General features: G+C 44.4%; 1 protein-coding gene across 4 annotated transcripts in view; it reads right to left on the reverse strand.

The window, feature by feature from the left end:
* Positions 1–19951, reverse strand: part of LOC139537060 (poly [ADP-ribose] polymerase tankyrase-1-like) — a 133164-nt gene that overhangs the window by 25015 nt on the left and 88198 nt on the right. For 2 of the 4 annotated variants that reach the window (XM_071337927.1, XM_071337907.1), the window contains 10 exons: positions 10025–10045; positions 7270–7364; positions 7030–7096; positions 6110–6296; positions 5788–5909; positions 5625–5716; positions 5434–5512; positions 3406–3577; positions 2881–2960; positions 1–80 (listed from right to left, as the gene is read on the reverse strand). The exon at positions 1–80 is cut by the window's left edge and continues 66 nt beyond it. In XM_071337927.1, the coding sequence (XP_071194028.1) occupies positions 1–80; positions 2881–2960; positions 3406–3577; positions 5434–5512; positions 5625–5716; positions 5788–5909; positions 6110–6296; positions 7030–7096; positions 7270–7364; positions 10025–10045 (995 nt within the window). The remainder of the gene's footprint in view (positions 81–2880; positions 2961–3405; positions 3578–5433; positions 5513–5624; positions 5717–5787; positions 5910–6109; positions 6297–7029; positions 7097–7269; positions 7365–10024; positions 10046–19951) is intronic. The other 2 variants (XM_071337936.1, XM_071337917.1) reach the window with 1 other exon arrangement.

A 19951-nucleotide genomic window follows, 5' to 3' on the forward strand; every position in this document is an offset into this window, starting at 1 on the left:
TAGCCGGCGGCGAAGTGCAGCGGAGTGGAGTGACGACCCTCCAGGTCCCGACAATTCACATTCTGTGGAGAGCACAATGACTGCAAGGAGAGAGAGAGAGAACCGTTTACATTCCGACAGCAGCACAGGCAGTCTGCAGAGAGAGTGAGAGAGAGTGGAAAAAGAGAAACACACTCAGTTTCATTCTAACATTCAGTTAACAGCAGCACAGGCAGATCAAATCAAACCTGAAAAAGCAGCCGAGGTGAAAATGGCACGTTTTCAAAACATTCTCACAATATCTTGAGTTGCAGCCTGGTCTCATAGACTAGACGTAACATAGTAAACACAAATCCGGGACACTCAAATTAGTATGATACAGTCAGTATGTTATGTTTGGTGTGGTTGCATATGACTGAAGGTTACCTAAGGCAAAAACAAAAGTGGGGTATCAACCCAAAGGTTGCGCGTTCAAAACTTATCACAGACAACATTAGCATTTAAGCTAATGCAAATACTTACTACTTTTTAGCTACATTGCAACTACTTAGCATGTTAGCCAACCCTTCCCTTAACCCTTTAACCTAACTCTTAACCTTTTCTCAATATAGGGGGTGCTGTTTCAACGTTAGCATTTATCGTCTCCAAATTAAACTGCCTCATACTCAATTCTTGCTCGTACAATATGCATATTATAGTTATTATTGGATAGAAAACACTCTCTAGTTTCTATAGCCGTTTGAATTATGTCTCTGAGTGAAACAGAACTCATTCTACATCACTTTTCCTGATATGGAGTGAGATTTCAGAAATTTTGGCCTCTGGTCCCAGGTCAGTTTTAAAGTCCCTGTAAATCCTATGAGGATACAAACACTGCCCATGCCTTCCTCTAGATGTCAGTAAGAGGTGACAATTTGAATGGAGTCGATTGCGCAAGGGCCAGTATAAAACGCGAAAGACCGGATGTACCGTTCTTTTCCTGCTGCGCCTGACGCAAGATGGACGTCGGACTCTCTCTCTTTCCAAGCGTTGGTTTAGCCACTTATATATCGCCGGTCATGTTTTTACTCGTTATAGGTGTTAAAAACATCATAACGTAGTTCATTTAAACCGTTTTATAGCAATTTATATCCGTTTAGTGCGATTTTGAGGCATTGCTTTGTGATGCTCTTTGAAGCGCCGGGCACGTTTCGGGGTCCCGGTCGAACGTTAGTGGGCATTTCGACGGACAAGAGGACATCTTTCGACCAAAAGAAGATTAGACCCAAGAAAGGATACATTGCCCAAGATACTGATGGAAGAACAGCTCACAGTAAGAACTATTTATGATGATAAATCGCTGTTCTGTTGAAAAATGTTAAACGCATATGTCGCCATTTTGTTATGTGTAGCTTCGCTTGGCGGACCCGGTATTGCACAGTAAGGATAATTTTAGAAATGTAAGTCAGCGATTGCATTAAGAACTAATTTGTCTTTCGATTCCTGTCAACCCTGTATTTTTTAGTCAAGTTTATGATTAGCTATCGATTAGACTAGATCACTCTCAAATATAGCGCCCGACATTTTCAGGCCAGTTTTGCTACTATTCTCATTGTATAACCACGTTTTTTTGTGGCTAAATATGCACATTTTCGAACAAACTCTATATGTATGTTGTAATATGATGTTACAGGACTGTCATCGGAAGAATTCTGAGAAGGTTAGTGAAAAAATTAATATATTTTGGTGATCATAACGTTATCGCTCCCCTTGCCTTTGATTCATGCTGGGGTAACGTTTGCACATGTGGTATGCTAATATAACGATTTACTGTGTTTTCGCTGTAAAACGCTTATAAAATCTGAAATATTGTCTGAATTCACAAGATCTGTGTCTTTCCATTGCTATGCTTTGTCTATTTTTATGAAATGTTTTATGATGAGTAAATTGGTAATACACGTTGCTCTCTGTATTTATTCTAGTCGAGTTGTGATGGTGGGTGCAATTGTAAACTATGATTTCTACCTGAAATATGCACATTTTTCTAACAAAAACTATCCTATACAATAAATATGTTATCAGACTGTCATCTGATGAGGTTTTTTCTTGGTTAGTGGCTATCAATATCTTTATTTGGCCGAATTGGTGATAGCTACTGGTGGAGAGAAAAAATGGTGGACAAAGAAAAATTGTGTCTTTTGCTAACGTGGTTAGCTAATAGATTTACATATTGTGTCTTCCCTGTAAAACATTTTAAAAATCAGAAATGATTGCTGGATTCACAAGAAGTGGATCTTTCATCTGGTATCTTGGACTTGTGATTGAATGATATTTAGATGCTACTATTTACTTGTGACGCTATGCTAGCTATGCTATTCAGCTTTTTTACTGGTGGGGGGTGGGGGGTGCTCCCGGATCCGGGTTTCTGACTCGGTAGAAGTTAACCTTACCCCTAACCATAAATCCTAACCATAAATCCTAACCCCTAGCCTAGCTAACAATAGCCACCAAGCTTTGTATTTGTAACATATCATAATTTGTAACATAATTTGTAACATATCAAAAGAATTGTAATTCATAAAATACAAAATAATTGGTAACATATTGTACGATTGGCAATTCTTAACATATACGAAATGATGACGGACATCCATAAATTAATACATACCATAAGAAACGTAACATTTCATACTAATGGAGTGTCCCAGATGTACATTTACTATGTTACGTCTACCCCTGAGTGCAGGTTGGGAGTTGAAGGTGATGCAGTCCAGTGAGTTCACATACCAAGGCAAAGAGTAGTAGAAAATGGGGTCTTGTGCATGTCGTGTATTAGTCTTCTTTTTCTTGTGAGTCAGCTAGCTATGCCAGCGAGTAAGGACCACACAGACGCACGCACACACACTTAAATGAGAATCCTACCTTCACAGTGTCCAGATCACCAGCTTTAGCTGCCTCCAGGAGTTGATAATCTACATCAGAGTTCCTCACTGGTACATTTTCTGGGCAAGAAAAAAGAACATCACATGATCACCAACCATTGTCTCAGTGTAACACAACCCCAGCCAGCAGAAAGGTCACTCTGTCACTGCACAGTCGCTTTCCATGGAAGACACAGCGATGGAACCGACAAAGACTGTCTGAATAGAATGGAGAGGAGATAAAGGTAAATAAACACAAACCCACACCACAGGAGGTTGGTGGCACCATAATTGGGGAGGACAGGCTAGTGGTAATAACTGGAGAAATCAGTGGAATGGTATCAAATACATCAAACATGTGGGTTCTATGTGTTTGATGCCATTCCATTAGTTCCTTTCCAGCCATTATTATGAGCAGTCCTCCCCTCAGCAGCCTCCACTGACCCACACATATTCAGAGCTGTCAGGCACACACATGTATTCTCTCTCTTGCTGTCTCTCTCCTCTCTCTGTTGTCTCTCCGTACCACTGAGTATCTGCTGCACGGCCTCGTTGCCCATCTGTGAGGCGGTGAATCCCTGTAGTGAGAGGATGGAGGCGTCTGCGCCGTAGCTCAGCAGCAGTCTGCAGGTCTGGAGGTGTCCTGCCATGGCAGCACGGTGCAGGGCTGTCTGCCCCAGGGTGTCCAGTGCATTCATCTGGGAGACAGGGAATGAGTGAGGAGAGGGGTTGTGGGGATTGAGCTGTGCTGTGAGTGAATTTTCCCCAGCTGAGCCCTAAGGCTGCTAGAGCTCTTCAGAGACTATCAGCCCCGAGCAGGAACTGGGAGTGTGTTTGCGTGCACATCCATTTTGTGTGTGTGTGTGTGTGTGTGTGTGTGTGTGTGTGTGTGTGTGTGTGTGTGTGTGTGTGTGTGTGTGTGTGTGTGAGCGTTTTTTGGGAGGTCTACTGCATATGTAAATGTGTCTATAAGAGCATGCATGTCTAAGTTTGCTTCCTGACAGATTTTTATTTATTCAGCACCGTCTCCGTTTCTCTTAGCTCCTGGGATGTCCTCATTTGATTCAACTCCAATGAAAGGGGAGGCTCTGCTTAGAACAACACAGCACAGCCCTGCTCCCCACAGACACATTGATCTGAGCGCAGCAGCAAAACTCCAATACTAGGCACTGCTCGACTGTGTTAACTGCTCAGCCAGCCAGGCAGGCAGTCAGGCACGTGCTGCTGTTTACTTTGGATGGCTGAAGGGATGTATGGCTGAAGGGATGTATGGCTGAAGATGGGTGGCTGAAGATGGGTGAAGGTATGGATGACTGAGGATGGCTGAAGGGATGTATGGCTGAAGGGATGTATGGCTAGAGGGATGGATGGCTGAGGATGGGTGAAGGAATGGATGGCTGAGGATGGCTGAATGGATGGCTGGCTGAAGGGATGTATGGGTGAAGGGATGGATGGCTGAGGATGGGTGAAGGGATGGATGGCTGAGGATGGGTGAAGGGATGGATGGGTAAAGGGATGGATGGGTGAAGATGGGTGAAGGGATGGATGGGTGAGGATAGGAGAAGGGATGGATGAAGGGATGGATGGGTGGATAGGAGAAGGGATGGATGGGTGAGGATGGCTGATGGGATGGATGGGTAAAGGGATGGATGGGTGAAGATGGGTGAAGGGATGGATGGGTGAGGATAGGAGAAGGGATGGATGGGTGAGGATGGGTGAAGGGATGGATGGGTGAAGATGGGTGAAGGGATGGATGGGTGCAGATAGGAGAAGGGATGGATAGTGAGGATGGGTGAAGGGACGGATGGGGGAGGATGGATGAAGGGATGGATGGGTGAAGATGGGTGAAGGGATGGATGGGTGCAGATAGGAGAAGGGATGGATAGTGAGGATGGGTGAAGGGACGGATGGGTGAGGATGGGAGAAGGGATGGATGGGTGAGGATGGGTGAAGGGATGGATGGGTGAAGGGATGGGTGAAGGGATGGATGGGTGAGGATATGAGAAGCGATGGATGGGTGAGGATGGGTGAAGGGATGGATGGGTGAGGATGGATGAAGGGATGGATGGGTGAAGATGGGTGAAGATGGGTGAAGGGATGGATGGGTGCAGATAGGAGAAGGGATGGATAGTGAGGATGGGTGAAGGGATGGATGGGTGAGGATAGGAGAAGGGATGGATGGGTGAGGATGGGTGAAGGGATGGATGGGTGAGGATGGGTGAAGGGATGGATGGGTGAGGATGGGTGAAGGGATGGATGGGTGAGGATATGAGAAGCGATGGATGGGTGAGGATGGGTGAAGGGATGGATGGGTGAGGATAGGAGAAGCGATGGATGGGTGAGGATGGGTGAAGGGATGGATGGGTGAAGGGATGGATGGGTGAGGATAGGAGAAGCGATGGATGGGTGAGGATGGGTGAAGGGATGGATGGGTGAGGATGGGTGAAGGGATGGATGGGTGAGGATGGGTGAAGGGATGGATGGGTGAGGATAGGAGAAGCGATGGATGGGTGAGGATGGGTGAAGGGATGGATGGTTGAGGTGAATACTGTACCTTTGCTCCATGTTTCTGCAACACCTCCATGATGTCATTGTGTGCCCTCTCAGCAGCCACGTGTAGGGGAGTCATGAAGCTGCAGCGACAAAGCGCACACATGCACCCACAGGATTGAGTCCACATAACCACTTATGTCATGACTAGGGGATGAGGTCAGACAGAGGTCAGGTAAACAGGAAGACACTCACTCCTTGTTCTTCTCGTTGACGTTGGCACCTTTACGTAACAGCAGCTCTGTGACCTGCTTCCGCTTGGGGTGAGGAGAGGCCACTGAACAGTGCTGCAACACAAGAGGAGTTCATTTAACACTGTGTGGTGTGTGTAGTGTGTGTGGGTGTTTGTGTGTCTCACCAGTGCTGTCTCGTGGGTCTGTGGGTGTTTGAAGTTGATGATCTCTAGAGCAAGGGTCTTCTTGGCCTTGGCCATGTCTGCCTCCCGCGCTGCCTGGAGCAGAGAGTGACCCTTAAACTCATCTACAGAACACACACAGGGCGGAGAGAAAGACGATGTCATCCAAATTGTTACACACACAACCCAAAACATTTTATTGGAGGGACAATCTATAAAGCCAGTGTGACCATGTTTGTATGCATGTGAGTGTATTGTGTGTGTTTGTGTGTCAGTGTGTGTGTTTGTGTGTCAGTGTGTGTGTGAGAGAAGATGCTGTTCTCACAGGTGAGTCTCTCTTTGAGCTCTGGGGTGGGGGCCATGTCCACAGCACTCTTCCCGTGACAGTTGACCAGGGAGGGGTCAGCCCCGTGGCTCAGCAGCAGAGAACACACCTCCACACGGTTCTTCGAGGCAGCTTCGTGGAGAGAGGTGAACTGCCACAAGTCCATGGCATTAACACACGCTCCGTGCTACAGGAAACAGAGAGGGGTGTTAGACACAATCGATATTGTAAAGGAAAGAAAGTGGCAGGTAGGTGAAAATGTTTTTTGAAACTAGTCCAATAAGAGCAAAGGTGTCACGACTCAGGTGTTACCACAGCACTGACGTGATACCTGACATCAGGTGAGTGATGAGGGCTTCCCGTAGACTAGCCAGTCAGTCCTGAGACTTAAAGACCAACTCAGACAAGAAGTGAAAAAAGTCTGAGTGTTCTGTCAAAGGAACCCAGACAGGTTTTTCAGACAGTGACAGAGCTGCTACGAATCCCTCTGAAAACAGCTGATAAAATAACGGCTTTCTCAGGACCCTCTTTACAAGAGGTATTCAACTCTTACCCTACGAGGTCCGGAGCCTGCTGGTTTTCTGTTCAACCTGATTATGAGGGCTAAAATCAGTCCATGGTTTGAGGGGAACAATGGAGAAAAAAAAGCAGTGGAACTGGCTTCGTGGTCCAGAGTTTAATTTGTGGGCTCTATAGCCTCTGAGCTAAAGGATTCTCCCTTTCATAATATATGCCATTTAACAGACGCTTTTTTCCAAAGCAACTTACAGTCATGCGTGCATACATTTTAAGTATGGGTGGTCCCAGGAATCAAACCCACTGTCCTGGCGTTGCTAGCATCATGCTCTACCAACTGAGCTCCACAGCCACACCATAACAGGCATGCCAGTACACACGAGGAGAAATGCCACATTTCTTACCTTCAGCAGCAGCTCTGTCACTTCGTAGTGACCATAGGAACACGCATTATGGAGAGGAACCAGACCCCTGAGGGTGAGAAGCACACATAGACAACATTAGTTCACATACGAAACACACTTTGTATATCTGTGTAATGAACAGCTCAGTTAGTTAGGTAAGGAGGTCAATGAAGTGTGAACTCAACATTTCAAAAACATTGGGGGGGGACACGACACATGGCAAACAACAAACACACTTACCCTTTGTCCTTTGCATGTACGTCGGCACCGTGCTGTAGTAAGAGCTGTACTATTCTGACCCGGTTGTACCCTGCTGCCAGGTGGAGAGGGGTGGACTACAGAGGAGAAAAGAGAGAGAATAATCAGAATAAGACAAGGGAATCTGAGATGACACTTTCTACCTGACAAAACACCCCCTACTGGGCAAGAGCAGGAGGTGGATGCCCATGGCCACACCTACAGCGCGTTAGCACCGCTCCTCAGTGGTAGCCTATATATGAGTGTGTGTCTCTGGGGAGAGAGGTTGATGGGAGATCCCAGAGAGGGAGGAATGGACTCAGGGGGATGGAACGTTTATCAGGAGGTGGTTCACTGAAACAGAACTACAATGAGCTCAGAACCAGAGAGTCAGCAACATAAAGAGCTGATTTGGGAGGAAAATATCACTGTGATCATTATAGTTAACACTTCAGGTGAAACCCCAGTGGGCTAGCCTGGGCTATATGACTGCACTGCTTACATATCCTTTCACATTTACTCGCTTGTCTTTTGTTATTGTCTTCCAGACGGAGGCTGTGTGTGTGTGTGTGTGTGTGTGTGTGTGTGTGTGTGTGTGTGTGTGTGTGTGTGTGTGTGTGTGTGTGTGTGTGTGTGTGTGTGTGGTATTACCCAAGTTATGTTAATCTCATCTCACAGACTCTGTCTTCCCACTGAATAGTCAAATAGCTTACATCACCTCATTTAAAATAATTAGTGCAATTAGGGAACTGCCAACTCAAGCTGGACCAAAAATGTGAATCAATGGCTTCCCTCGTAGCAGCCATGTGAAAGCCTCTCTCAGCTGTTTCTGCATTGAGCAGAGTGCTCGACACGTTAGAGTCAACAGCCAAGTAGTGAAGCGTTTGAACATTGGCTGCTGCCAACACATCACAGGAAATTGGTGCTTTGGTGCCAGTTTGTTGGGCTGTCCTACAACTGTGATTCTGGTCAATCATGAAATTTAGTTAGCTACGTTTGTTGTGAAGAGGTAGTGGCTGATTTCAAGCAAACGCAGACAAAACAACAAACTCAAGGAGGAACTCAAAAGAAAAGGAAGGATCATGGCAGAGACAGCAGCAGTGGAGTTCTATCAACAGAACACACAGATGAGTAGTGGAGCATCACTGTAACTCACAGAGACAGCAGCAGTGGAGTTCTATCAACAGAACACACAGATGAGTAGTGGAGCATCACTGTAACTCACAGAGACAGCAGCAGTGGAGTTCTATCAACAGAACACACAGATGAGTAGTGGAGCATCACTGTAACTCACAGAGACAGCAGTAGTGGAGTTCTATCAACAGAACACACAGATGAGTAGTGGAGCATCACTGTAACTCACAGAGACAGCAGCAGTGGAGTTCTATCAACAGAACACACAGATGAGTAGTGGAGCATCACTGTAACTCAGAGACAGCAGCAGTGGAGTTCTATCAACAGAACACACAGATGAGTAGTGGAGCATCACTGTAACTCACAGAGACAGCAGCAGTGGAGTTCTATCAACAGAACACACAGATGAGTAGTGGAGCATCACTGTAACTCACAGAGACAGCAGCAGTGGAGTTCTATCAACAGAACACACAGACGAGTAGTGGAGCATCACTGTAACTCACAGAGACAACAGCAGTGGAGTTCTATCAACAGAACACACAGATGAGTAGTGGAGCATCACTGTAACTCACAGAGACAGCAGCAGTGGAGTTATATCAACAGAACACACAGATGAGTAGTGGAGCATCACTGTAACTCACAGAGACAGCAGCAGTGGAGTTCTATCAACAGAACACACAGACGAGTAGTGGAGCATCACTGTAACTCACAGAGACAACAGCAGTGGAGTTCTATCAACAGAACACACAGATGAGTAGTGGAGCATCACTGTAACTCACAGAGACAACAGCAGTGGAGTTCTATCAACAGAACACACAGATGAGTAGTGGAGCATCACTGTAACTCACAGAGACAGGAGTTAGTCTAGCGACCTTGCGTTGAGTGGGTATCAGAGACTAAATAAAATTTTCACAGCCAGACAGTGAATAAAGAGGTAGCACGAAAAAGGGTGGACCTCACCCCCCTTCAGATATACTTTCTAGGTGAGGAAAAAGTATGTGACTGGAGAATAGTGAACAAAATAAAAAGACAAACGTGCCAATGAAGAGTGCACAACAAACATTTTCCTGCTTTCCACTGATTACACAATTAATAAGGAACTGTGTAAATTGTCCACCCATAGATAATTTACAACTCTTATTTGGTCTGGACAATATTACCAAAATGCAAAAAAAAAAAAAAAAGCTTTCGTAACATGCACATTATAATTACAACAGCAAAAGTAGATAACCCAAGTCCAAAACAAGGATAAAAGGTGTGACAAGCTATAGGATGGCAGGGTGAGGTCATAGTATGGCAATACAGGAGCAGGTGCAGACAGGGGAAGTATGTTGGCCCCGGTAATAAGCAGGCAATAAGATGAAATCAGGAACACCTACAGAAGAGGGTTCGTATCCCAGTGTTCTTTATCCTTACCCAAACTCCCCTCCACCCCAAATCATAACCTTAACCCAGGAAGCAATGGGAGGTTTGGTGGGTGGATGAAATGTGACCAACAAGAAGGCCAAGGTCCCAAAATGTGCACAAGGAGTCAGCTAAAATGAAAAAAATTATAAACCAAAACACCCCAGAAAAGTCATCAAAAGGAGTGCATCAATCTTAGAGCTGTTTGAAAATAACTTACCAGCATTTTTTGAGATGTCGACTGATAGACAATGTCGCCAGAACCACAAGTAAAACAGAACAAAAAAAGGAAAACAAAAACACAAAAATGATAGCATCATGTCGGTATTCCAAGCTAGAAGAAGTCATTGCAGATTTCAATCTAAAATGTCAAATTCAATTGAGCAGGTGTATTTTATTTAGACTTTTAGGTGTTTCTAATCATTTGAATAAGTTGTTGGGAACAGAACATCTGCACTAGAACCTTTCGAGACAGAAGGTCGGGTGAGAGATGCAGGAGACTGACATTAGCAACCATATCATTTCTATGACATTTGAGCAACATCAGGAGGGAGACGACACGGTTGTTGTTCATTCAGTCTCCCCTTTTCCACTCTGTTCTGCCCATTTGGGCAGTGGGAAGGTTGGGCCTGGCATCCGGGCACCAGACAGCCCTGTTCTGTTCTATCCCCAGATAGATAACCTAGGCTACATGAGCCAGGGGGCTGGGATGGGACGGGGGGCAGGGGGCTGGGACGGGGGGCAGGGACATGGTGCTGGGACGGGGGACAGGGTGCTGGGACGGGGGACAGGGTGCTGGCACGGGGGACAAGAGGCTGGGACAGGGGGCTTGGACGGGGGACGGGAGGCTGGGACAGGAAGGAGGAATCCTTCCAGTCCCATCCCTGTCAAACGTGGCAAAGCAGAGCTGTTGTATGTTAGTAATCATAGGATGCAACACTAGATTTCTCTTCAACATGACAGCTGTGAATCATATGTATTAATATGCCATTTAGCAGATGCTTACAGTCATTTTGTGGATCTCAGTACAGAACTGCTATAGAACAACAAAAGCCATTGTAACTGGAAACCAGTATCATACACGTCCTTATTTTACAAGGAAAAAAATCAGCCATTATATGAAAGCCTGATAACAACAAAGCTATCTACAAAATAAACTCACTGAAATTCACCTAACAGACAGTTTATGATGTGAGTATTTTACATGCATCCCATACCACTGGCTTGACCAGAGACTAGACTATTTATCCTAGTTACAACATGCCATTAATCTATAACGTGTTGGTAGGATTCACACACCATGCTGACAGAATGCTTTCTTTCACTCCGTTTCGTCTGCACTAAAAGCTGCATTTTTCATTAACAGTTTTCCCTTGTCTGCCAGTTTGTTTTTATTGGGTTATGTGTCTCGCCCCAGGAATATTACAAATTCAATACAGCACAGGCCTGCATCACCATGGCGACACAGCTGTAGCTGAGGTTGGGCTCAATCGCTTAGGCTCCGCCCATCAATCTGTCACCCCAGAGGGGCGGGAGGAAAGGAGGGGGGGGGGGAGAGGGGGAGTAGGGGAGGGGAGGCGATAAGGAGAGGGGGAGGTAGGGAGAAGGGGGAGTCAGCCTAGTGAGAGATAGAGCATCCCACCGGCTTTATACCCAATCACTACTGCGAAATAAACAATAACAAACCCTGTTGTTAAAAATAACTAAGTACTGGTCCCTCTCGCTCCCTTTGCAATCACTAACATAGCTCATGGACAAGACAGGATAATGTTCCATCTGCTTTCAGACACAAAGCTTTTCTCTGTTCAACAACTGACCGGAAATGAAACAAACCTGCTTCCATTTAGAGAGTCTAGTCCACTACCAGTCCACTCAATACCCTCTCCCCTCCTCAAATAATCTACTGCCCCTACGGATATTAAGGACCCTTTCAATTCAGAACATGATGTACTGAAGTGATACAGATAGTTAGAGGAACTACTGGAGCATATTGTCTCGGAGGCCCCAATGTGATAACACAGAGCATTTCCATTTTAAAACCGAATCTTAAGTGTTTGAAGGGGACATCTGATGGTATAAAGCACTGTTCCATTTCCCGGTAGACCTGGAGAAAGAAATAAAGAGAGAGAGAGCGAGAGAAAATGGATGTGGCAGGATGACCTTTTGTCTCCCAGCCCTTGGGGATGGGTACTGTAGTGAGTCAGGGAGAGAAGAGAGATTTTCAAGTGTGCCACGAAACCTTTCCTAATCTTGATTTATTTATTTTTACTCACTTATAAACGTGACCTGTGGAATGCAGATGGAATTGGCAGCACCAGTGGCGCTCAGATAATACATCGGATGGCACATGGTTACATCTGTGTCATTGTTTTGCTCAGCTAGTTGTTGTTTGTATCAGTTGAGGGGCGCACATCACGAGCAAAAGAATTGGTATTATTTTACTTTGCATGTGAGAACCACTAGCACAGGCAAGTCTGATAAGGCTCAGCTGAACCACAGCCTCTGCCGTAGAAAACAACAGAGCTTTGTGTCTGTGGTTGCACCTTTACAATGCAGAAAACGACCCGTCTCAAACTCAGTTCAAAACAAAAAAAATATTTTACTGGAGCTAAAAAAAAAGATAGAATATTTGTCACAGAAAATAGATGATTTGCAGTATGGATCAGATGGAGGACATTACCACTAAATAAATAAATAGGGAGATTTTAGGTGTGCCGCAGAATTTATTATGCCATCAAGGCGTGCCACGGTTGAAATAAGGTTGGGAACCACTGGGTTAGAAAGGGTAAGGGGGATACCTAGTCAGTTGTCCAACTGAATGTATTCAACTGAAATGTGTCTACCGCATTAAACCCAACCCCTCTGAATCAGAGGTGCGGGGGGCTGCCATAATCGACATCCACATCTTCGGCGCCCGGGGAACAGTGGGTTAACTGACCCAATGCTCTAACCACTAGGCTACCTGGCGAACACGTGTCTGTGTGTACTATATGTCCATGTCCTTTGAATTGTTACCTGGCAGTTAGCCCAGTTAGCCCCACCGGCATGATTTGGACTTCTAACCCTTTTTAAAAATTGTGTGTTTGAGCTACAGACTTCTGGGTTGTACCTTTTCATTAGTCTATTTGTTCTGGTACCAACCATTTTGTCTGTGATTAACGGCAGATCCCGAAGGGGCCGGGTCTTTTTACAAAAACGTCTGAATGGATTCAGCTAGAAACTATTAAAATCTCTCTATGAAAAGATGACTCATGAGCACACACACGTTTTGCTATATGACACTCACAAGCTACACAAGAGTCGTTAAAAGGTAGTTGGATATTCATTAAAAGGTAGTTGGATAGTTGGATATTCATTTCCCACTGGACAAACAATTACTGTACTTACACCATTCATATAAATTCATTTTTAGAGGGGTTTCTGCATTGGCAGACCTTTTTTCATTGACATTTGTCAATAAAACTCATGAATGCAACTTTATGTCAAATAGTTATGTGTTGTAGTCCTGGTTGTAGCCTTGGTTGTCCTGAAAATAACCTGGTAAAACACTTCATTGTGAGGCTAAATATGAAGGCTGAACAAGCAGATAAATGAAAAGCAGGTTTTTGCTGGTGTCTCAGGACTGATAGGGTTAAAGTAGTCCACCTCCTGCACACTTGGAGGGCTCAGATCACCAGCAAGTATCTGTAATGTGTGACTACATCAGGCACCTGTAAACACACCTCTCTACAGCACAGGGTCACAAAGAGATTCACAGAGGGAAGAGGAGAGGGGGGACTGGGGTGAGAGGAGGGACTAGGGTGAGAGGGGAGGAGGGAAGGGGTGAGAGGGGAGAGGGACTGGGTTGAGCGGGGAGAAGAGGGCGGGGGGTGAGGGACTGGGGTGAGCGGGGAGAGGAGGGGAGGACGGGGGTGAGAGGGGAGATGAGGGGGTGAGAGGAGAGGGTGAGAGGGGAGGGGAGGGACTGGGGGTTGCTGGAGAGCTCTGACTACATACTTTGCTATTACTTTCATCAGTAAGCACCTAGCAGCTCCATTCCTTTTACTCTCCTTTTTCCTTCCGTCTCTCACTCTCCCTTCACAGAACTGTAACCTGTAACCATGCCAACAGTGACTGGTAAGTCGTTGCCATGGCGGCAGTGCATGCTATAACTACTATGAAAACGGTACAGTTGGAGGTTTGGCTGAGGCACTGTGCTTTCCTGAGTAAACCTCTCTCTCCATTCATATAACCATGCATCATTAGGCTTAACCCTAGGGAGGGAGGACACCACCTGCCTGGCAGGGAGACTGTCTTTATGTCCTGGATAGAGTAAACAGCCCAGTCCGAGGGGAGGCAGGCGAACACAAACGTTGGCCAAACAGAGAGAAAGAGAGAGCGAACACAAACGTTGGCCAAACAGAGAGAAAGAGAGAGCGAACACAAACGTTGGCCAAACAGAGAGAAAGAGAGAGCGAACACAAACGTTGGCCAAACAGAGAGAAAGAGAGAGCGAACACAAACGTTGGCCAAACAGAGAGAAAGAGAGAGTGAACACAAACGTTGGCCAAACAGAGAGAAAGAGAGAGTGAACACAAACGTTGGCCAAACAGAGAGAAAGAGAGAGTGAACACAAACGTTGGCCAAACAGAGAGAAAGAGAGAGTGAACACAAACGTTGGCCAAACAGAGAGAAAGAGAGAGTGAACACAAACGTTGGCCAAACAGAGAGAAAGAGAGAGCGAACACAAACGTTGGCCAAACAGAGAGAAAGAGAGAGTGAACACAAACGTTGGCCAAACAGAGAGAAAGAGAGAGCGAACACAAACGTTGGCCAAACAGAGAGAAAGAGAGAGCGAACACAAACGTTGGCCAAACAGAGAGAAAGAGAGAGCGAACACAAACGTTGGCCAAACAGGCGGGCTGGATCAATAGGACATTAGGCCTCTCCTCTGGCGACGGCTCACTGCTGGGGGAGATAAACGGCCCAGCCCCTCCCTCTAAATCAAATAAAATTGTATTGGTCACATACACATGGATAGCAGATGTTATTGCGAGTGTAGCGAAATGCTTGTGCTTCTAGTTCCGACAGTGCGGTAATTATCTAACAAGTAATCTAACAATTCCACAAAACTACCTAATACACAAATCTAAGTAAAGGGATGGAATAAGAATATGTACATATAAATATATGGATGGGCCATGACCGACCGGCATAGATAAGATGCAATATATGGTATAAAATACAGCATATACATCTGGGATGAGCAGTGCAAGGTATGTAAACATCATCATTAAAGTGGCATTAATAAAGTGACTCTAGGCCTATGGAAGGTGCTGCTTCTACTGCATATACACAGGACACTGTGGTAATGAGGCAGAACACAACACTACCTACCCCTATACATAGAGAAGACTCACACAATACCCAACGAGTATACAAACCATTAGGAACACCTGCTCTTTCCGTGACAGCCTGACCAGGTGAATCCAGGTGAAAGCTTTGACTAGGGCTGTTGTGGTGACCGTATTACCGCCACACCGGCAGTCAAGACCGCAGTAAAATTCCACGGAACCGTTGGATGTGCTTTGGTAGTACCCAACTTACTAACAACCATCAGGTCCTAATGGCCTGGTAGTCAGGGTTCTATTGTGCCTCTACCACTGGCATTGATGCAAATGCAATCGAAAATCCCATCAAACAAAAAGGTATCATGCTTTTAAAACTCAACGTGATGCTCAGTTTGAAGAAAGAAGTTCAACAGCAGGTTTGTCATTGTGGATGATGTTTCAAATGAAATGGACAGCGCTTTCTAAGGTGATGATTCATTCCAAACTCCCATATGCATAGGCTTATGAGATAAAACCCCAAAAAGAACCTGATTTAAAATTAGGATTGTGCCATACATAGCCTACCGCATATTACGCATGGCAAAACAACTGATTTGAGATATTTTTGGTACATAATTGGTATAGACTATACTCCAAAATTAAACACATTCGAGTCACTGCCATTGAGTGTGGACTGTATTATTATGCATACTGGATGGACTGGGTATCTTGTGCTGTCTATCCACGAGACTGGGAAAGAACGTAAAGCCCCAGGCCATGCAGTTGGTTCATTGATCGTGCAGGGCGATTTTAAATAGCCTAGTAATAGGGAATTGAATATATTTTCATAATGAATTGGATGACACAACCTTTAGCAATACACAATATCTAACAACCATGTGCTTCCATCTCCTTCTCGCTCTGTTTCATTCGTTTCTCCAGCGCGCATACGGGCTGTTAACAGTTTAATGAAATATGTTTCGTTGCGAAAACATGTTAGTATCGATGTTCCCGAACAGATTGTACTTTGAGTCCCAAATTAAGCACTATTAGAAAGGTGTTCCTAATGATTTGTATTTATTTATATATTTATGTATACTCTGTGTATATACTTGCTATGGACTGTGTTCTTCTGCCTTCTACATAGTAAAGGCTACATACACCTCTACTGTGCTGCTGTGTTTCTCAACCATTATAGTTCATTGTCTATATTGTGGTCTATGTTTTCAGTCGCCACAACTAATCCACCTTGGTACCTACGCCTATATAAACACTACCGTTCAAAAGTTTGGGGTCCCTTAGAAATGTCCTGGTTTTTGAAAGAAAAGCACATTTTTTGTCCATTAAAATAACATAAAATTGATCAGAAATACAGTGTAGACATTGTTAATGTTGTAAATGACTATTGTAGCTGGAAACGGCAGATTTTTAATACAATATCTACATAGGCATAACCACCACTCCTGTGTTCCAATTGCACGTTCTGTTTGCTAATCCAAGTTTATCATTTTGAAAGGCTAATTGATCATTAGAAAACCCTTTTGTAATTATGTTAGCACAGCTGAAAACTGTTGTTTTGATTAAAAAAACAATAAAACTTCTTTAGACTAGTTGAGTATCTGGAGCAACAGCATTTGTGGGTTCGATTACTGGCTCAAAATGGCCAGAAACAAAGACCTTTCTTCTGAAACTCGTCAGTGTGTTCTTGTTCTGAGAAATGAAGGCTATTCCATGCGAGAAATTGCCAAGAAACTGAAGATCTCACAACGCTGTGTACTACTCCCTTCACAAAACAGCGCAAACTGGCTCTAACCAGAATAGAAAGAGGAGTGGGAGGCCCAGGTGTACAACTGAGCAAGAGGACAAGCACATTAGAGTGCCTTTTAAAATGATAAACTTGGATTAGCTAACACAACGTGCCATTGGAACACAGAAGTGATGGTTGCTGATAATGGGCCTCGAACACACACACACACACACACACACACACACACACACACACACACACACACACACACAGTTGAAGTCGTAAGTTAACATACACTCAGGTTGGAGTCATTAAAACTCATTTTTTCAACCACTCCACAAATTTGTTGTTAACAAACTATACTTTTGGCAAGTCGGTTAGGACATCTACTTTGTGCATGACACAAGCAATTTTTCCAACAATTGTTTACAGATTATTTCACTTAAAATCCACTGTATCACAATAGTCTGCCATTTTTTAATGGCGGTTTTGGAGCAGTGGCTTCTTACTTTCTGAGGGGCCTTTCAGGTCATGTAGATATAGGACTCGTTTTACTGTGGATATAATACTTTGAACCCGTTTCCTCCAGCATCTTCACAAGGTCCTTTGCTGTTGTTCTGAGATTGATTTGCACTTTTCACACCAAAGTACGTTCATCTCCAGGAGACAGAATGCGTCTCCTTCCTGAGCGGTATGACGGCTGTGTGGTCCCATGGTGTTTATTCTTGCGTACTATTGTTTGTACAGATGGACGTGGTACCTTCAGGCGTTTGGAAATTGCTCCCAAGGATGAACCAGACTTGTGGAGGTCTACCATTTCTTTCTGAGGTCTTGGCTGATTTCTTTTGATTTTCCCATGATGTCAAGCAAAGATGCACTGAGTTTGAAGGTAGGCCTTGAAATACATCCACAGGTACACCTCCAATTGACTCAAATGATATCAATTAACCTATCAGAAGCTGCTAAAGCCATGGCATCATTTTCTGGAATTTTCCAAGCTGTTTAAAGGCACAGTCAACTAGTGTATTTAAACTTCTGACCCACCGAAATTATGATACATTGAGTTATAAGTTAAATAATCTGTCTGTAAACAATTGTTGGAAAAATTACTTGTGTCATGCACAAAGTAGATGTCCTAAACCGACTTGCCAAAACTATAGTTGTTAACAAGAAATTTGTCAGGTTGAAAAACGAGTTTTAATGACTCCAACCTAAGTGTATGTAAACTTCCGACTTCAACAGTAGGTAGGTATATACAGTGGGGAGAACAAGTATTTGATACACTGCCGATTTTGCAGGTTTTCCTACTTACAAAGCATGTAGAGGTCTGTAATTTTTTATCATAGGTACACTTCAACTGTGAGAGACGGAATCTAAAACAAAAATCCAGAAAATCACATTGTATGATTTTTAAATAATTAATTTGCATTTTATTGCATGACATAAGTATTTGATCACCTACCAACCAGTAAGAATTCCGGCTCTCACAGACCTGTTAGTTTTTCTTTAAGAAGCCCTCCTGTTCTCCACTCATTACCTGTATTAACTGCACCTGTTTGAACTCGTTACCTGTATAAAAGACACCTGTCCACACACTCAATCAAACAGATTCCAACCTCTCCACAATGGCCAAGACCAGAGAGCTGTGTAAGGACATCAGGGATAAAATTGTAGACCTGCACAAGGCTGGGATGGGCTACAGGACAATAGGCAAGCAGCTTGGTGAGAAGGAAACAACTGTTGGCGCAATTATTAGAAAATGGAAGAAGTTCAAGATGACGGTCAATCACCCTCGGTCTGGGGCTCCATGCAAGATTTCACCTCGTGGGGCATCAATGATCATGAGGAAGGTGAGGGATCAGCCCAGAACTACACGGCAGGACCTGGTCAATGACCTGAAGAGAGCTGGGACCACAGTCTCAAAGAAAACCATTAGTAACACACTACGCCGTCATGGATTAAAATCCTGCAGCGCACGCAAGGTCCCCCTGCTTAAGCCAGTGCATGTCCAGGCCTGTCTGAAGTTTGCCAATGACCATCTGGATGATCCAGAGGAGGAATGGGAGAAGGTCATGTGGTCTGATGAGACAAAAATAGAGCTTTTTGGTCTAACTCCACTCGCCGTGTTTGGAGGAAGAAGAAGTATGAGTACAACCCCAAGAACACCATCCCAACCGTGAAGCATGGAGGTGGAAACATCATTCTTTGGGGATGCTTTTCTGCAAAGGGGACAGGACGACTGCACCGTATTGAGGGGAGGATGGATGGGGCCATGTATCGCGAGATCTTGGCCAACAACCTCCTTCCCTCAGTAAGAGCATTGAAGATGGGTCGTGGCTGGGTCTTCCAGCATGACAACGACACGAAGCACACAGCCATGGCAACTAAGGAGTGGCTCCGTAAGAAGCATCTCAAGGTCCTGGAGTGGCCTAGCCAGTCTCCAGACCTGAACCCAATAGGAAATCTTTGGAGGGAGCTGAAACTCCGTATTGCCCAGCGACAGCCCCGAAACCTGAAGGATCTGGAGAAGATCTGTAGGGAGGAGTGGGCCAAAATCCCTGCTGCAGTGTGTGCAAACCTAGTCAAGAACTACAGGAAACGTATGATCTCTGTAATTGCAAACAAAGGTTTCTGTACCAAATATTAAGTTCTGCTTTTCTGATGTATCAAATACTTATGTCATGCAATAAAATGCAAATTAATTACTTAAAAATCATACAATGTGATTTTCTGGATTTTTGTTTTAGATTCCGTCTCTCATAGTTGAAGTGTACCTATGATAAAAATTACAGACCTCTACATGCTTTGTAAGTAGGAAAACCTGCAAAATCAGCAGTGTATCAAATACTTGTTCTCCCCACTGTATATATATATATATATATATATATATATATTATATATATGGTACACTTCAACTGTGAGAGACGGAATCTAAAACAAAAATCCAGAAAATCACATTGTATGATTTAAGTAATTAATTTGCATTTTATTGCATGGCATAAGTATTTGATCAACTACCAACCAGTAAGAATTCCGGCTCTCACAGACCTGTTAGTTTTTCTTTAAGAAGCCCTCCTGTTCTCCACTCATT

This window comes from Salvelinus alpinus, chromosome 1 (assembly GCF_045679555.1).
Source record: "Salvelinus alpinus chromosome 1, SLU_Salpinus.1, whole genome shotgun sequence".
In the NCBI taxonomy this organism is placed as follows: Eukaryota; Metazoa; Chordata; class Actinopteri; order Salmoniformes; family Salmonidae; genus Salvelinus; species Salvelinus alpinus.